Source organism: Helicoverpa zea, chromosome 1 (assembly GCF_022581195.2).
Source record: "Helicoverpa zea isolate HzStark_Cry1AcR chromosome 1, ilHelZeax1.1, whole genome shotgun sequence".
Taxonomy (NCBI): domain Eukaryota; kingdom Metazoa; phylum Arthropoda; class Insecta; order Lepidoptera; family Noctuidae; genus Helicoverpa; species Helicoverpa zea.
Genome location: NC_061452.1, coordinates 8,985,479 through 9,005,890, shown reverse-complemented (window position 1 = coordinate 9,005,890; position 20,412 = coordinate 8,985,479). Strand labels below are relative to the sequence as shown.

The 20,412-nt window shown below is 36.5% G+C and overlaps 1 protein-coding gene across 1 annotated transcript; it reads left to right on the top strand.

Moving 5' to 3' along the window:
• Positions 1–4,009: 4,009 nt before the first annotated feature.
• Positions 4,010–8,084, top strand: LOC124632453 (NADH dehydrogenase [ubiquinone] flavoprotein 2, mitochondrial-like). The gene is made up of 5 exons (XM_047167308.1): positions 4,010–4,126; positions 6,315–6,502; positions 6,809–7,016; positions 7,730–7,806; positions 7,929–8,084. The coding sequence occupies exons 1-5, from the start codon at positions 4,058–4,060 to the stop codon at positions 8,029–8,031; spliced, it is 645 nt and encodes a 214-aa protein (XP_047023264.1). The 5' UTR covers positions 4,010–4,057; the 3' UTR covers positions 8,032–8,084.
• Positions 8,085–20,412: the final 12,328 nt, after the last annotated feature.

The following is a 20,412-nucleotide window of genomic DNA, read 5'->3' as shown; positions in this document are numbered from 1 at the left end:
TGAAATTCGAGGTTACATGCTACTTAAGAATTCTTTTTAGTGTTTTTATTTAAATCTCCAATATTCCGAGTCGCATTCGCAGTGGCACTAAGACGTCGTAAACATTTTCCTGGAATAGAATTCGCTTCAAATAAGACTTTAATACCATTTCAACTCAGTTATTCAGTTGACTTTAGCATTCCTTGTGCCTTTTTGCTATGATAAATATATTAAGACGTTTCTTTTCATAAGAATGTTTATACTAAAATATATTAAAAAACCAATAAGAGTCAGACAATAAGTTAGCAAATACTTTCTGATAAATCATTGATTATTTTTTAAATATGCATGACAGGTATCTTAGCATATAAGCCTCAGCTTCGTCAGAAGATAGATTATTATTTTTCTTATGATTGTTTCGTTTTTACCTACTGTAGTGATTTTAGCTGTAAGTCTTCAATGTTACATAAATAAATATAGACAGATGTCCGGTAGGTCCGGTTCTTTCAGTCATTACTAGTATCATTTAAGAAAGACAATATATGCCTCAGTCCACACACGTCCAGTAATGATTAGGTACTGTCATAACTAACATCAACATGCTGTGCAAGCTCTTAGCAAGTTAGCTTTGAAGCTCTCTCCACATAAGTAGCATCAAGCCAGTGTTCAAGTGTGTCTGTATATTATAGTAACAGCTAAGTGGTACGCTTTGTCATTACTCGAAGGGAAATTCTCCCCGAATTTAGGTAAACGTATTTTCAGGAATAAATATTTCAACTTAGCATTCATACCCATATTACCCATCCCCATGTCTAATTTATTGGTTTTACCTGAGTTAGAAAAATGATAAACAAAACTAGTAGCCCCAACATTGCAAGCGAGAAGTGAAGAATACTCGAAGCTCCCTGCATCCAAAGGGTCATGGATGTGCTGTTCAGTAGTAGTTCAATAATACGCTGTTAATAAGCTTCACACAACCAAAAAAATAAACAATAGTTGATTTGCTAAACTAATCCATAATCTTATCCTGTTGTGTAAGAAAACAAAGATGAGACTCATTCTGTAGTCAGACTGACAGCACTCGTAGCAATCACCGATGATGACTGATGATATTCAGATAAACCACAGCCAGCGCCGACGTAACAGTTAAACAAGTCTGAGTTGAACTAACTTGTACCTATGCACGTAATTGCTATTTTAACTGCAAAACAACTAGTAATTATTAGGGTATCTGAACGAAATATACTGGTAACTGTGGGGTTTGGTGGCGTGGTGTGGGTGCGTCTAGCCCGTCGGACAGACTGACATTATCCTGGCCCGAGCCGTGGCATTCTGCTCCAAATGTCGCTCTGTAAACATACCAACTAGTATTTAGTGTAGTGTTTGTTATTTTAACGAAACTACATTAGCATTTTGTTTTAGGTTTCAAGTTATAAGGGTAGCTGCAAGTCGATATTTCTTATATTTGGCGGAGTCACCTTAATACCCAGACAAGACTTTGATGATCTATTTTTAGACGAAAAGTAGTTCTTCAGATTTTGAATCTTGGCTTTCTTTTCAAATAAGACATAAAAAATATAACCAATTCGTGAATGAACCAAGAAAAAGGGGCAATTAGGAAAAGAATGACGCAGTTGAAAATATGATAGATGAGCTAGAATGAATTCTAATTAAGGCAATAAAAGTTGTCTGTCTAGACTTTATCTCCATCTTCGCTAAGGTTAATAAATGTAGGAGAAGCGAAACAATCAAGTTCCATTTTTTTTTCTAACTTTTGTTTAAAAGCGGTCTTATGAAACTTTTTGATGAATTAAATACTGGTTTTGTTAAGTCATCTTTGAATTAAAAACACCGTTTCTTTTTACTAAGGAAAGGAAAAAATTATATAAAATAAATTGCAGCGTTTATTCTATATAAAAACATCACACATTTCTTTTCTATGAAAAAGGCCGCTTGTTTGCTATAACCTGCATGATTTTCTTTTAAACTTTTCTTTTATCTGATCGCCCTAAGTTAGGGACATTATTATATAATATTGTTTAAGGAAACTTTTTCATTTGTAAGACATTTAGGCCTGAACTGGAATATGTAAGGTCTTTAAGAAATCTTTAGCAAAAAAATAAAAGGTCGTTTTATGTGAATCGAAATCATAAATTCGAATTTGCTATTCCGCAAAAAAATGTTCTAAAGCTTTTTTAAGGAAGCGCTCATTTGAATATTCTTGATTCAGAAGTTAGGCAGACGTGTTAACGAATCACCGACTCACCGGTTGCGTTTAAAAATGGCGCCGAATATTTTTGTCGCTCGATTGAAATTTCAATCTAACGAACGCCACCGCAGTCAACAAGAAATTAAATTTGAGGTGGAAATTTGAACGTTTATTTTTGATTTTACTGGAAGCATTTCACGTTATTACTTTCTTATTGACTCGTGGCGATTAATCGACGTTCAAATTATTGGAAAATTTAACCTTTTGGCAAGTGAACAGCACTACCATGTTTGCTTAGTTCAAGATATGATAAGTTCTAGTATATGGAAACCAATTGTGTACACAATTGGAAAAGGGCTATTTAAAATGAAACACGTCAAACATTATGTTTTAAATATTAAAGGCCTTCTTCAAACAGTTTGTTAAGAAAAAACATATTTTCGTTCAATGAAGATAGCACTCTTTAACAAGATATCTTCGTTGATAGATCCATATCTCCCAGATGATTCCAAAAAAGTGTCTTCGATATTTCCTATTGCTAATTTCTGCCCAAAAATAGTGAATGTTTAAGACATTTTGGACTTAAAATGTTTTAAACATAGGTAAGCAGCATATTCAATTCCATTGCCATTTTGATGCAAAACTAATTTCGTTATCAAGTAGTTTGCACATAGCCACTAGAAACACGAGTAGCACTGCTCATACCTGTAAACACACAAAGGCACACAACAGCAGCTTAGTTACACGTGCCGCCATACGTGTGTAGAAAGCGATACACTGGCATTTGACAAGTGTTCATAGGTACAAGGCATAGGGACCGGGTCACCAGGCTACCACGATAAACATCATTTACGATGTTGAAATTGCCTCAGATATCTGCTTTCTCAACGAAATGCTATAAGGTCAATATCGTACCCAAGATATTCGCCTCGAGCGGTTTTATGGCAATGAACCCCGATATTGCATCCAGGGAATATTAGTGCCTACTAGCCTTGATCCGGCAACTGCCATCTTTTACCATCTTTTTCCAATATCCGTTAATATTGGGTGACTGGTAACAACTTTTAGTTTGTTGGAATCACTTTCCTTGATGTTTTCTCGTGGCGTTGCGAACTCACCCGAATATTTTGGCCGGGCAATATTTAGAATATTTCGTACATTAGTGTGCGATATCGTTTCATGTAATGGTTGGGACGTTATGTATATTTTGATAATAGTTATTGAATATTTCCACGATTTAGGTATGAGGAAGGAAAATGGCCCCACTTGGGTATTTTTATTTGAAGTTTCAGTGTGTTAGTAAAGTATGGAATGTTTGGAACAGCGCATTACTGTTAAGTTTTTCTTCTAAGGAGGTGCAATTTGAATAAACTGGATCTTCTTTGTCATCTGATGATTTGACAACTATATAGAGACATTTATCCGTCACTTTTGATTTTTGTGTCCATAAAATAATACAAAGACCATTGGAAATACTTAATTTTTATTACAATGTCTTTACTTTTAAGAAGTAATTTGGGATTAAGAGCCGCCCTCTCAAATGTAAGCATTTTCATAATTTTTATACACACTTAATACAAATGACATACTTATGAACATTTATAAGCTTATTTCGATTGATAATGAATATCTCTCTTCTTACGTTAAGTTATCTTTTGAAAAGAATCTGTTCCATTACTTTAAAAAATTAACCATATACCAATATGAAATTTGATAATTAGCCATCTACTTACAGCTCGTTCAGAAAAACCTTTGTAGATTTTTATGACATTACCATTTTATATAAAAGAGGTTAACTTTGCATTTATTCAACAGGTAATCTGCAGTAGGAAAGTTTCCACTACACCGCAGCTCCTGTCTGATCAGCTAATGGTGCATAGAGATACTCCGGATAATAATCCGGACATTCCATTTCAGTTTACTGAAGCTAATATGAAGGTATTATTTGTGATTTTATCAGCATACTACTAATATTGCTAATTTAGGTAAGCCTTTGACTAGCGTCCGCCAGCTGTTTCACCCGCTTCCCAAAGAAAATACATAATCCTATCTGGAGAAAAAGTCGCGTATATACTATATTGATCAATAAGCTATATTACTGCCAATTTTCATCAAAATCCATCATGTAGTTTTGGCGAGAAAGAGGAACATACAATCTTTCGCGTTTGTATTATTCAGTATTAAATAAGAAAGAAAGTGGTTGAGCGTTTGCAATATGAATGTTTCATCATCATCTCTTTCTGTTACGATGAATCTAGCAATTAATGTTTATTAAATGTTTGTTGTTGTAAAAATGGTTGATCGTTATAAGTATTCAAACCACATATAACATTCAATATTAATCCAACTAATAGTAGCGCAACAATTGTTATTCATTATGCATATTGCTATCGTCAGTGAATAATTTAGTTATTGCCAGCTAAACTCCAGCTAAATCAGAGTGCAGACAGATTTCCAACATATCAACATTATTTACCGCGTAAAGCTTGTTTACACTGTATGATAAGCTGTCATTATTATGAAAATGTTACATTCAACAATTTGTAACAGTGGAATATATTTATTTTATTTGTGGATACGGGGACCAGCTAAACTATTTGCCTAATATCTAGAGCTGCGTGTGTAGTTTCGGAGGGATACTATGTATGGTTTGCAAGTGTTGTGACCCTTGAAAGTCGAGACGCAGGTATTTAGAAGTAGCATTTGCAAGACAAACTAACACGAAGTCCAAAATCCCAGTTGACAATCGGAATATCCTTTTGGACTGGTGTTAATGCTTATTGCTGGATGACACAGTCAATGGTTTTAGAGAATGCAGATTTCCTCATGTCAGTAGTATGTATGTAAACGCTGAGCCGAATTACTGACTTTCCTCAAAACGGTACTTAGAAATATGATGATCAATTAACCACCGAGATTGAAATGATCAATGCTTAATTATATTATAATGAGCTGTCGACATGATGGTGTTGCCATTAACATGACATGTTATTTGACGTTAATGTTGAGTGGCAATTTATAAAATTGAGTCGCCATTTTATGAAGATATGTGAGGGTGACGGATTCTACCGATGAGTTTGTCGTTCCAATTATTTTAATTACGTGTGGTTTGGGAGATTCACGATTGCTGATGGTATTGAGATATAGCCTGATTATACTTATTGGGTGTTGTAAACCTGAATTTCTGTTACAAGTAAACTTTCTTACTGCTATACTGATTTTGATTGCTTGGTGAGGGAGCTAATTCAGTTATGTTGAGATATTATTGTGCCCCTCCCTGTTGTGTGGGTATTGAGTATAATATATATATGAGTCTCCATAATGAGGCCACAAAATTGCTGTAGGTATTCAGGTTTTATCCCATGAAGAAGTCCTTATAATTATCTGATTTCTGATGCTTAAAAATACTGTGGACAGAACGTCTATATATAACACAACATATACCTACCTTAAGCTGTTCTTTCCCCCCAAATGTAACGATTTCGTCTTTCATATCTACTTAACATTAAAGCTCCATTAAAACCACAATGTACTTTTTATTGTCCCCAAATTAAGCGGTGCCCTAAGCGACAGTGGCGCATTCAACTGATGTTGGACGAAACGAGCTAAGTTTCCAGTTTTGATATTCTATTAAATAGTGCCGAGTTCACGGAGTCAGGTCTTAGAAGTTCGAAGAGCGCCAGATGGCATTCGCTGTATTTTCCTGTTCGTTCCATATTATCTTCCGCTCTTTTATCAATTAAAAGTTTGCTGAAGTTTATTTTATGTCGTACAAGTAATAAACAAGTGCCATAAAATGTTCTCAAGCTTTGACTTTCAGTTAGCAATCAAAACTGTGGTGATAGAATCAGCGGAGTATGACTACTCTACTGTCTGTTTATTTTTAAACCGATTGTATTTGAGGATGAAACTCGTTTTGGGTGAAGGGTACCGTTTCTTTCCTTGTTTTCTTGGACGCGGCAATTTCAGGAACTACTGTACGATTTGAAAGATTATGTCTTTGTTAAGTAGCCTATTTATCAACGGTTATATCCTGGTGAAGAAGTTCATGTAGGACGTGAGTGATGCTGCTGGTGGATGTTAGTATTTCGAACAATGTTTACAGAATAGATATTGTTCCTTCCAGAGACTCACGGCGCTTGTACAAAACTATCCAGAAGGCTCGCAAGTGTCCGCCATATCAATGGCCATGGACCTCGTGCAGCGACAGATTGGTTGGATCCCAATATCGGCCCAACACAAGATTGCCGAGCTTCTCAGTATGCCACGCATGAGGGTCTATGAGTGGGCTACATTTTATACCATGTGTAAGAGGCAAGTATTTAGAAATTTTCCGTTCGTTCTTAGTAAAAGTCCATTAATAAAGAAAAACAAAGTCCTCCGCTACGACTATCTGTCTTCCTGTGATAAACGCAAAACTACTAAACGATTGACACGGTTTTTATTAATTGGTAGTAATATTACTTTTGCAAAGTCATAGTGAGTCAACCGTCATCATCATCTCCCGAGCCTTTTCCCAACTATTTTGAGTCTAACCGGATGCAGCGGAATACCAGTGCTTTATCAGTAGTGAGTCATCAGTATGACTTATAAAATGTAAAAAAAAAACTTCTATTTCAGGACCTATAGAGGCAAGTTCAATGTAAAAGTGTGTAAGACCACGCCGTGCATGTTGCGTGGGTCTGACATCATTCTTCGAGCCGTTGAAGAAGCGACCTGCTGCTGCGTCGGCAGTGTGTCTCCTGACAAAATGTTTGGAGTTGACCTTGTGGAGTGTCAGGGCGCATGCGCTAATGCACCGGTCTTAGTTGTCGATGATGATTATTATGTAAGTGGTTTATGGAATTATTGCATTTCCGCAATGTTTTTTCTAACTGAGATTGTTTACGTTGCGTCTAAGGGTGCGTCCACATCTGGCGAATGCGCCGCGAATGCGCAGCACGCGAGCCGATCGCGAGCTGTCCGCGAGCTGCGCGCGTGCATTTTTGTTCGTGCGCCGCTTCTGCGCCGCCCGCGCGCAGCTCGCGCGCGACCTAAGCGCCGCACGCGAGCGGCGCGCAGGCGGCGCGCGACGTCTGCCATCTTCGATAGTACTGAGCCAATATACGGAACTGTAATTGCGAGAACTGATTGCGCGCAGATCGCGCGCCGCTCGCGCGCTCTATACGAGCCTTGCGTGAGTTGCGCTAAAGAGGCGCACCGAACTATTGCAGTGACTGCACGCGCGCAGCTCGCGGACAGCTCGCGATCGGCTCGCGTGCTGCGCATTCGCGGCGCATTCGCCAGATGTGGACGCACCCCTAAGTGAGCGATCAATATGCGAATGGTAAGAGACGCTTAATTTGCTTTGAATATCGCACCGCGCCGCTCTGCGTTCGCGTCCGGATCGCTCACATAGGACGCACCTTTAGGAATTTTGCACCTTATTTTAAGATAGTTTTTTGTTGCCTTTTCAATACATGTGCTTTTACGCTGTCGCTCGTATCATAAAATTATAACAAGGCTGTACTGATGGAATAATCAATTCATTTATTATTTTAGGAGGATGTTACAGTCAGTGATGTTTACAATATCATCCAAACATTGAAATCTGGAGGCATACCACCCTGTGGGCCACAGTAAGTTAACAACAATGTTTTCCACTCTTTCCAATCTTTAGCAGCAAGTTCGATGTCCTTATATTATTATTTTACTTCATATTATTACTATTAGATATTTTCATGCATACATTTATTTGCAGGAGTGGGCGGTACGCAGCCGAACCAGCTTGTGGGTTGACAACACTTCTAACCTGTCCCCCGCCTCCCGGGTACTGTATCCAGCCAGCCTTGTACAAGGGATAAATTCCTTACATATTGTACAATTTTAATTTTATTTTAGATGTGACTAAAAGACTATTAAACCGTCAACTTTGAGGTTTATGAAATTAAATTTCTCACTATTCCATGTTTTATTCATTGAATATGTCCGTATATTTTAACAGTTTTAGGTACTAGGTGCCTATATAACATCATTTAATTTACCTACATTCGTCAAACATGTCGAGGTAATAGTGGAAATTTACTAACTAGTACAAAATACATAATCAGATATTCTCGAAACTTCCCATGCCTTAATTATTATGAAATTCAGCACATAAATGTTATTAAATTCGAAGTCAAGCCCAGAAATATAATTGTTAAGAATGCAAGTCCCGAAAACAATATCGATAAAACACGGTATGCGCCGTTAAAAATTTCAATTTTAAATGTTTTGTGCACATTTTAATATCCTGTCACAAAAACGACAGTATAAAATTCCAATTTTCCAGCGGAGGCACTCGAGACGTGCGAGACGACGAACGAATGTATAATTAGTTTAGAAAGTCGCCGAAATTACCGAAGAACAAACGCTATGACAAACATTAGGGGTGTATTACTTTTGTGCCCATTAAAACACGGGACATCAATTGCAAAACTCGTAAAGCGACAAACAGTGCTTTATTAAACTTGGTAATTGTTGCAGTGATTGTAATCGATGTTATAATTACAAGTTGTTAGGCGAGGCTCGGATCAAGTGAGGTCAAGAGCAGTAAATCTTGGAGCCGCTCGTGATCCGATAGCCTCCCCGGGGATTACCCTGTTCCGTAATTAAGTAGTTGCCTGCAATCACAACCAATATAATCCGCGCCGCAAACTTTAATTACAGGTGAAAACTATCTGTTGCGAAGAACAATACCAAGTGTTCCGAGTGTGGCTGCCTTTGTTTTACAATTGCTTAGCTTCAAGTGGTAAATAATTATAAGTTTGTTTTAACAGCTGCCTTGTTCTGTACGTGTATACAACTTTGTAACAAGATAGTGCTAATCCGGTTAATTGTTGTCTGCAGTTTGTATAATTGAGAAAATTTCCGCTAGAGTTTTATAAAAGATTTTTCTCCTTAAAAACAAGGTTAAAAAATAGGTGTACTTCCGTATCTGGTTCTTTTTTAACTCTAGTACAAACAAAAGGGGTCAATACAGTAAACAAAATTGTTTATTTTTTACAAAAAATGGTTTTGCACACATCATTATATTTTTGTCTTATTCCGAAGTCACCCCTCCTGTGTATAAAACAACCAGTTCCAATTTTCCAAAGCTAAATATTTTCATTCAATGTTATTGAATGTATAACTCATCAGTCCCTTTGGCCCAGAGAAAGGTCTGCGCAATTCTTAAATTTTAATACCTGTTGTCAGTATAGGTTTTTAAACAACGTCATATTTACTCAATTTAAAATCCTACTGGGAAATTCGTGCTACAGACGGGACTCGTTATTCGCCATAATTGGATTCCTTTACATGTTAAATCGTTTTTATAATACCTGCTCCAACCTTTTTGTTATGCGTGTTGTGTTGTGATCGTCATAATTATGCTTATCACTTTCAAAACGCTCCATCAATTTACGAATATAATTTGCGTTCTTATTATTTTGAGGAAAGGCTTAATTTTCTTCCTATTACTGCAGAAAGAACTTTAACTCGTAAAGCATAAATTGACTTCAGACATCGAATATGAGTTATAACTTTGAATGCAACTTATACCTTAGTGAGTGTCTATTTAAGTTACGAATATGCTTTTTTCTCCTTTACACAATACAAATAACTCTTACAGAAGTACGATAACGACCTATATACTATCTAATGACGTGTTTATCAAATTGAATCGAGAGCAAGCGGAGTGACAAAAATTTTATCATTTTATCTTTTGCGAAACACGGGCTCTGCGTTTACGGCGGGACCGCAAATAAAATGTCCAAATATTTGAAAAGAGCAGCAACGAGATAATGCTGTAGTTAATGGTTCTACCGGACGCTGTGGCCGACTTGTTATTGCTTTAGGAAACTGTCCCACACACCGCCACGTAATATTGGACAAACTTGTATTTGGATGTCACTTGAAGAAAATTAAAAGGGAAACGTCGACACCAGCTTTTGGCTTCTAACTTTCATAAAAATTCCCTCCCCTGTCCGTAATAAAATACCAATAGGGAATATCAATTTCTAATAATATTTTGATATAATAGATTTATGCCATAATTATGCTCTATTTATATCCCGTAAATATTGTCGATATCCTGTTTATTTGGTTTATACGAAAATACGAATATTTCCATAAGCCAAATATTAATGTAAACCGTTCATAAATATTTTATTAAATGTATGTTATTTTATTGATTTTACAACCACATTTACCTATATACCTGTAATCATTTGGACAAATTATGATATAAAAAGTGGCTTTATAATTAATAAGCTGTTTGCATTACAAAGTTAATAATATAAAAATGATTACAAGTTTAAAACAAGCTTAATAATGTTTCAAAGATTTTAATATCCCCATAATCTTTACTGCGCTCTTAAAAATATCATAAAAGGCATCCAAACGGACCTTAAGTACCATTTAGAGACAGATCGCATCAAAACATTGCTGAACCATAATCGTTGCTTTCCACAATGTTTTGGAGAAAACAGGACGGCTTGGGAAATATATTTTAAGGCAGAGAAAAATCTGGATGTTCATGTTTGAGCAAGTGTGAATAGGTAATACGCTTACGGCGTAGGAAGATTTCAACGTGTTGGTAAAAAAGTTCCTCTTCCTCCTATTACACCGCGTTGAACGAAAGCTTATTTCGAACCCCGGGGCAAGCGCCAGAGCAGCCGTAACCGTAAAACGTGCAAAATGGAAAACAAAAACGCAATAATATTTCCGAGTTGTGATCCGCCTGTCCTGATGGAAAACGATTCCAGTTTCATGTTTGATGTTTTTGACATAGTAATCTGATTTATGAAGATATATGAATTTTCTGAGGTCTTGACCGCGATGTAACCAATATTTGTGAGCGATTGAGGTCGATTGAGGGCGATCCAAAATTAATATAGTACTGACCCGAGAAAAAAGAAGTTGGAGAGTTTGATTTATATACCCTCTAATATACTAGGAATATTATGCTCATATCATTTTGAAAGCATATTTCATTTATCGTACTAAACTTTTATGTACTAAAACTAAAAAAAATGCGTCGCACTAAAATAAGGTCGAACTACGATTGTGCAAAATGACTTCACAACTGAAATGGATTTTGCAGAGGAATCTGACGGGATGACGTCATCAACTCAACGCACCGTTGTGTTTGGGATGCGGTTGAGCGCGGCCGCTGGCGCGCGGTGTCACTGGTGGTCGCGTCGTGGTAACAACGTCCACGAGCTCACTTGACAACAACATAGATAGTATGAATTTTATATGTTTTACAGATAAATGTTTGCCCATAGGTACAACAGTCGCTGCGGTGTGGTTGCGGCCGATAGCTCCTTAATTGATGCCGTACTATAATTAATTATTTTGTAGCACCATCCCTACTGGTTGCATAAGGGTATTGATTACTAATTAAGATGTCGGCTTCCAGATGTGTATTAAGTATCGCAATTAGTCGAGGAAGCCGCTTTGTTATCATCCCCTAGGTGACGGGTCCTTGTCAGTGCGTCGGGATTTTATTAGGAAAAACAAGAGTGGGGAAAAACCTGTGCTGTTGTGGTTATATTTACCTGTCTGAGGTAAATTTGGTTTACGAAATGAGTTGAGTATGGAATCGGTAGGCACGGAACATTATATTGGAGCTTAAAGCTTGCTGTAATGGAATATAATATGTTTTTAAACCGAGTACATGAGTATGTCGAGATAACTGTACAGCTCAATAAGCTGGATTTTCAAAAATAAAGTTAAACAAACATGCTATCTAAAAGCAAAACACAACGCGAAAAATAAATAAAATATCTATAAAAACATTCAACGGCAAAAATATATTTCGTACATAAACAAGTCGGAATTCGCGTCAAGGAGTAAACACAATAAAATTATAGTGCTGTTCACGGGATCTCCTCAGTCAGCTTTACTTGCCCGGAAAGATAAGCGACATACACATTTCATATTTTCTTTCATCCGCACGCCGAATAGAAAGAAAACTATGGTAAGGACATGAGCACACGAACGATACATAGTTTCAGAATTACAATTTGTTGAGGATTGAGACTGTCTCTTTGTAGATATTACTTGTTCATCGTGAATAGAGATTGGATGCTAGAATTGGCTAGTTCAGAAATATTACTTTTTTTAACTTGATACTTTCGCGCTCAAAATTAATGGTCGTGACAGATGGACAAAAAAGTAATCTTACCTATAAGCGTCTAGTTTTTCCTTTTGTGATACTTAAACATAATTGGCAGCTATTCCTTTCTATATAATTAAGGATAACTATGCCGTTAGTATCCTCTACTAGCTTGCTGATTGTCTCAAAATTAACGGCAGACATTTAACATAACCACATTACCAAAAGCGATTAAGCAATAAGCACGGTTAATAAACCGCAAGAACAGAAATGCGGTTGTTCTGTCCTTCGAATTGTGGCCAGCATGTAGTTAGAGAATTCTGTAAATGGTTCTTTATTATCAATGGCATGTAACAAACCAAAGGCATGGAAAGTATTGGAGAATATTTGAAGATTAAGAAAATATTATTTGTGTGACTGAAGCTTAACAGTGATTATTTAGAATAAGCCGTGATTGGGGCAAGGAAGTATGATTGTGTAACCAAACACAAAGTTCTATGACCTTGCTTGTGGTTTAAAGTTTTTGAAATAATAGAAACTTTGACACCCTTTGAAATAGTATGTTAAGCTTTGCTCCAGTAACTTGTATTAGGACTAAGTTTCTTGATAACGCCGACCCGAAAATAGCGGGTTTATACCAAAGTTCTGAGATATTATAATCTGTTCAATGATTACTGTAGATCGATGAACTCGAATGTTCCAAAGTATTTTAATTAAGAAAGATTATTTTGAATAAATAGAAATTGATTCAATCATTGTCTAACATCTTTTTTATTCGGGCCTTCTTAAATATTATTTCAGTTCATCAAAACATCCGAAGTTACAGACGACAGCTTTAAGTAAATATTTATATTTTCTTGTCGCAAGTTTTATATTCTTGGCATATTTTAAAAAATTACATTAGGTACACAACCTTGTAAGCTAAAATATTTGTTACTATATGAAAAATATTTTTCCTAAGAATATAATTTACATAATGTTATAAGCGTTGAATTCCATTTTTATGTAGGCATGTGTTAATATAAAAAGTTCCAGTTCCATTATATTTGTTGGTAAACAAATTTTATTAGGTCATAAACTTCCACGTTTTAAGCAAGAAAGGGACTTAAATTGAGCGGAAAGTTGTGCGTAAATATTTTATTTTAATACCACCACTTACTGTGGACTTAGGTAGTAAAATTGAGGTCTGGATCTAAAGGTAAAGCTGTCGTCGTAATGTACGCAACACTACTGACTTTCATCTAAAGGGCGTATCGTCTCCCCCACCGACCGTTCGCAATTTATACCATCTAACTAAGTTTATCTCAACATTTATAGGCGAGAATGGATAAGGGATTATTGTTTTTCTTCCCAAGCTTGTTCGGATTCCCCTTATATAACTTTTTGTTAGTAAAAGTTGAACGAAACAATTGTTTTGAGTGTATTGGAAAACTACGTTTCCGTCTTGCCCGTCACATATATTTTATTTGTTCGTAGTTTCAATAGCATCAAATTCAAAGCTCTTCCAAATTATTTATTTTCTACGGAAAACGGTACGAGATTAAATTCAACCCTTTTTATAACATGCTAATGTAAAGTGCCTTTTTATTACCGCAGTTTCCCATCCCACCTTATTTATAGCAGATTGAACCCACAAGTAGTTAATAAACATCAAGGGAAGAAAACGAAACTCATAAAAGGGCTGTATCATTATTTACATAAACGCTATAAAACCGAACAAAGAAAATTTATGCGGCAAAGTTTTGGGCAATATCCGTTTTCTGTGACACGTTTTTTCGAGGGCCGTTGTTCATCGTTAATCTTGGAAACAAAAACAGCAAGTTTGGTCGCGGCGCGTCTGCGCCACCCATAATTTACGTGAAACAAGTGCGCGCGACATGCGGTGTTGTACCTACCCTACCTTCTATAGCTATACAAAAATTACCTTCCGAATACTTGGCCAGGGTCTCTTTCATGCCAGCTTATTATACGTGGCGACTAACTGCTATTAGTTGGCAAAGTTCCGCACACTTTCAACATGTACGTCGGATTTCAGGGTGCTGAAATTACAAGCAGTTTTGGGTTCTGCTTAGCGTTCGTGTTCCGTTTTATGCACGTATCGCGGCAATATTATAAATATTTTGCGAAAATAGCTCGACAAATTGCTGGAAGAGTTTTTATTCCTTGGACTTTTCGCTGCATTCTAGTTTAAAATTAGAAGTCGTTTTGCTTGTTTATACTTGTTGACTCAGTGCACTGCTCATTTATGTTTTTTGAACTTTTAGTCCAAATATGCATTCTGGAATTTGTAGAAGATGTTAAAAAAAGCTGAGGCGGCTGCCTGTTGAAGCACACAGAAGTAAAACAACTTGCGGAAAATGTAGGTACTTGAAATACAAACATGCTCTCATACTCGAACTCTGATATTTATCGAAAAAACAAAACTGTCGATAATGCCATGACCCATCTCTAGCATCCCTTCACTCAATATTTTGTTTGTCTGTCTACAAATTAAAGAAAAACAGCGACATGCGACAGCTGTCTGTCTTCTAGTACAATTAGTTAAAGTCAACCTGCCACTGCTTACTATTTACTTGCGGTAACTAATGTATACGAGTAACAATTACAGCCGAATTACTTCGTTTAAGACTATGACGCTAATTGGAATTCGTTAGTCAAGTAATTTATTGTTTGTGCTACTCCTTTAAATAAAGCGGCTAAATTAGCTTTCTAGGTCTTTCTACCAAATTCTAGATTATTTTCTAGTAAAATAATTTCATAAACATGACACCTGAGTGATAGACGTGTTAACTAGGCACCTCACCACAAGAAACTAACTAATTTAATTAAGTAAAATGATACGATGCAAAAAAAGTTTGAAATTAAACTATTTTGAAAATATTGGCAAATATGGCAACTCAAACTCTTTGTGAAAATAAACTACTGATAGAAGTTAAAAGTTACAAAGGACTGCGATCTAATTGAATGTTAATACAAACTCTAACAGATAGAAAAACAAATCAATGGAAGAAGTTACCAAAGATTCCACGCAAATGCAATGTTAACTTCACCGTTGTAACTATCTTGGCGAGCATGTGTGCGTCGGGCTTCATGTATGTGTGATTTTACTTATTCCTCCCACGTTTTAAGATCGCTAGTAATCTGCCAATGTTACTTAGACACCTTCGCATGTAGTTCATATTTAATGAGCGGGAAGGGTTGCCTGTCTCTAGCTATGTGGAACAAACGACGTCAAATGGCATTGTTTAGTCGCCTAGTATTAGCCTACTCAGCGTTACGACAGAATTCCTAATTAACTCTGAATTAACTGGAGGCTTTTCTTCGACCTCGTAACTTAGCAGACTGAATAATGAATATTTAAGTTTTATTTTAAATAATATTAATGGCCCACATTAACATGAAAAAACATCTCTCATAAAACGTTTTTATAACTCTATTTATTTTTATACGTAAATGTTTTTATCTCTTAATGATTTCGTGTAAATTGGTCTAGACTGTATTACAGACGAGTGATACAAAGCTTCGGCTTACGTTCAATTTACTGCTTATCTGTAAATTCTCAGCGCACCACATAACATATAATCCATCTTAATTAAGCGGATTAAGTAAATATAACCTAGATAATAAACAATTAATCTTTTGTATCAACGCATGTGCGGTTTGAAAATCCCTAACTCATGACTCTGTACGGCTGATAAAGACTTAAGACCCTACTAAATCAGGTAAAAGCCGACGGTGTAATGATAACGTGAATATTTTAACCTTCGTATTTTAAGACTGCCTATTGATTCACAATACAAAGGCTTGTATACACCACTTACCTACTTGTCCCTATTACAGTGCAAATGCGGCTTTCGCCCGAAAATTGATGGGCTCTCGTCCTAGCTATCAATCAAGATTTGCAACCAAAACTCCCTTTAAAGTTGAGTAAGCCCAGTAAATTTAATAAAAACAATCGTTACGGACTTTAGTGCGGAGTTGACAAATGGTAGGTACCTAGCAAAGGAATATTGATGACTGACGTGTGTTTCAACGTATCTACTAATTTTGATCGATATTCGTATGTCGTCGGAGAAATGTAGCTTCTACATATTTGGATCATAATTTCTAATGATGCATAGCACGAGCAAAGTTTTCTACGTACCGAGGTAAAAGTATGGTCAGACACCTACAACAATAAACTTGCATTGTACTTTAGAGATTATTTATCTTTTAGACAGATTTTATTGACGTATTGTGCAAGTATTTTTGAAAGCGCGCTACGCTGGTACCATTTGTTACTGTGAAGGCATGTTTCTAATTGATTTTAGTTGTATACGCTCCTATTTAAAACTGTATCGCAATTTTATCTTAAGGTGGCCGCTTTACAGTGTTACGTTTACATAATCCCGCAAATATTTATAGCCATCAATTTGTTTGATACTTACTTTTGAAACTTTGGAACATCTCAAAAGTTTTCTCGAGTACGGGTCTCTTGTGCCAATAATGGTGCTCAGCAAAAATTTCAGTCAATTTCGTAAAGTGATATAGGCGCTGGAGACGTTGCCGGCTCAAGCCGTGATTGATCGTGGTAAATGGTTTGTGATGCTCGGAGGCTCGAGCTCCTCGCCTGACAGCCGGAGGCGGCGTGCCGTGAAACTTTACGAGCTCCACCATTCGTTCGTTTAAATGGAACGAAGGGATGTTGCGACCAAAAAAACCAGCTGTCCGTGTAATAGTCACTCTTCTTTTACGTTATGAGTGCAAATATTGATGTAACGCGCTCGAGCTGAATGTAAACAGGGGCACGCCGATAAACTTTGATGTATTCTCTTCGAGTATGATGGACGGAGTTACAGTGACGTGCACTATTATGTGACGGCTTATAGATAACTTTTATTTCTATTACGGCGCGTGGTGATACATATTTTACTCGTAAATTGGTTTACTCACATTTGACTTGTTCTTCGCTTTAGCTATTTATCAAAGGAAAGTGAATATTAAAGTTTACCTTATATTCGAAGCTACGCATATAATATACATTTTTTATTATAACACAATATATTATGTTAATGAACACTACGCCTACATTCTGTGATGTAAAAGCGGAGGCGTTTTCTCAGCCTAAATATTTTTAAACGATTGTTCGGCCGTCTTTTCCACATTCGCTTATCTTACTTTATAAACCTGCCCTCATAAATATCGTAGCTATATGTTTGTAACAGCAACGTGTACAAAAGCTAGTCATAAATATCTCGCAGACCTACTTGTAGATATATTTTTTATAGCTTTATTATTGTCCACATTGTGCTCCGTTTATACACAGATGTATTTAATTCGAACTATCATTTTTATGATGAAAACTTTCGGTTTCACTAGCCCATCGTAAAACACGTACTTATGATCGTTAAAGCCGTAAAAATGGTTTCAGTATAGAATAAGCTCAATATATGAGTCTATAAAACCACGGAAACATAAAAATCGCCAAATATACTAGCAATTTCCTATATGGTAGCTTACAGCACTTGATGTTATGGCGCCGACAATTTTTTCAACTGTTAATGTAGTTAAAAGTTTATACTCAATAACTGGTAACTATTTTCGATCGAGCTGATAAAAAATTCATTGGCGCCGAGTGCCGTACTTACAGCGAACGCGTACAAAAAATTGCAACATTTACCCCGGTGACCATCTCAATAAGAGTTAAAACAAACGTTGTTTAAATAATTTTATCTATGTTTGAAGTAAAAGCTGTAAAACGCGTCTCCAGTTATGAGGGTATGACGAGTTCGAATGTTACGAGATGCAACCTATCAACATGTTTTCATTTGCAATAAAATTGGGGAATGCCCCCGAGTGTGTCGATGAAATTTCTGAAATATACATTCCAATAAAAAGAAAAGTGTTCTGGGAGACGTCGAAAATGTGTCCGCATTTGGACAAATTTGGGTCGAATGTAACCTCGAATGGAGAGAGTGAACGATCCCTTACAACCGTAATATAAAATCTAGTGGATACATCTTTTATATTGTTGAATATTCACAAAATAAGACAATGCAGTATTCATGTATTCTAAATCTCATTTTCAAAATAATACTACGTTACAACAAAATTATGCTCACTAGAAATCAGAACTGAAATGTTTAAGTGTGTGTTTAGCCAGCCAGTAAACGACAAGTATAATGAAATCTTTGAGCGAAATTGGCGAAATTTTGGTCAAAACAGTGAAACGTGTTCGGTCAATTTAATCCGGTAATTTAAATCTGTCGTCTCACACAGTTACCAGTAACGACTCGGCGAGCATTGGCGACTTTTTGTTCGCAAGATTAACGACAAAGTATGGGTCACAAAAAAAGCGACGCCAAGTACGGAAATTGCCAAAACTTCGTGTCGAAGCCTGAAATTTTCTTGTTCTAAATGTCGTCGTAAATGAAAGATGGCTCTTTTAAAATCGGAAAAGAAATTAGGAACAGACGTTATTAGGATTACGAGTTTTGTAACAACTCAAAAGTTGCTTTTTATTTCTCCGCAAGTATATTAGAATGAGTCCCTTTCGGTGTTCTATAGATAAGTATTGTCGCCAAGCCGCGAGGACTTGTATCCTCAGTAATAAAGATAGCTACCCAAATGAATACTTAAACCAAATAATAGTCGAAAACATTTCGTTTAGATTAACTTCTGCATTTTAACTAGAGCTCTTTGTTCTTAAGTTTTAAGTTAGGAGGCTTTTATTAACAACACTACAATAATGAAAATAATAACTGAAAATTACTATAAGCCCTCTTATTTTGATATCATCAGAGCACAAGTCCCATGAGACAGACAAATAATATTAGCTTAGCAATTCAAATAAATTGAAAGGCTTTTTAATTACAATTAATTAGTGCAGTTGGTTTATAATGTTGCGGTCATAAGTGGTAGGCTCCGCATCCCTTTCAATTCATCCGGGCACGCGTCGGTTACGTGCGGGGCCTGACAACCGTACAGACATTACCGCCCCTATAAATATGTATATAACACGTCCTTGCGCATACCGTAACGACCACATTATAATATGAGCGGAACAGTTACGGCTTTCGATGTGATAAACGCTTATGGTTATTCGATGGCAAAATATTTAAAACGACAATCACACAATGAAACTGGCGCTACTCGCTCGCTGTTATTTAAATAGAGCGAACAAAGCACAAAAAGATCGAGAAGGATTTAATTGAATTTTCACTGAAGAATGACAAAAGGAACAAAAGTGGGACTGTATTGATTTAAATTTTTCTCTGAAGAGAAATAAAATTGCCCTAGGCCGTGTTAATTAAACGGCGCGCATTTAGCAAAGATCAGAGCGGCTGGCGTCTTTATTTCTATATAAACAAGTGGAAAAAATGCCGTGGGGAGTGATGTCGGACGTTAAATCAGGCTTACATATGAAAAGTTACGCAGAGGTTATTTGGTGGAATTTCCTCGCTGTGCGGGCAATGCGGCGTTTCGCGGCTAATGACGAGTCCCGGCCCACAATATATCTCTCGTAGTTAGGCGCAGAAATCACGGCGACTCGTGCGCTTGATTGAGTTTTCTTTTCCATTGTACTTCCATTAACAGAATAGCTTTCTCCTATATGCTCCCCAGGGGACGCCATGTGTTCGGGGAAAATTATATCGGCAATTTTTCTTGCGTCTTGAGATAGACAGCTGACAGAGATTTTCTGCTTTTATTTTTTGTTATTGATTACTCGACCTTTGTTAATTGTGTTGAAACAATAGATAATATTTGAAGCGTTATTAGTACAATATTTTAGGGAGATCATTATCAGATATTCATTATAAAAGAGTTTATAGTAGAATTAGAACAGTCTTTGTCTTGTAATTATATAAGGTTGTAAAGTAGCTGATATCATGGTAGCCCGTAGTATTGTCTGGTTCTCGGGTATCGAAGCTAAAGTGATTTAATTTTAGCCGCTGGCGAAGAAGGGTTCGGTGCCTAGTTCTTGTACGAAAGTAAACGAAAGCGGCCCCTGAGTGCTCTTGTGGAGCTACCGTCTAATTAACGACGTATCTAATTATACCATCGTAGAGCAGGCTCCCAGCGAAGAGAATTTCCCAAATTACGTATTACGAAACGCAATTACACT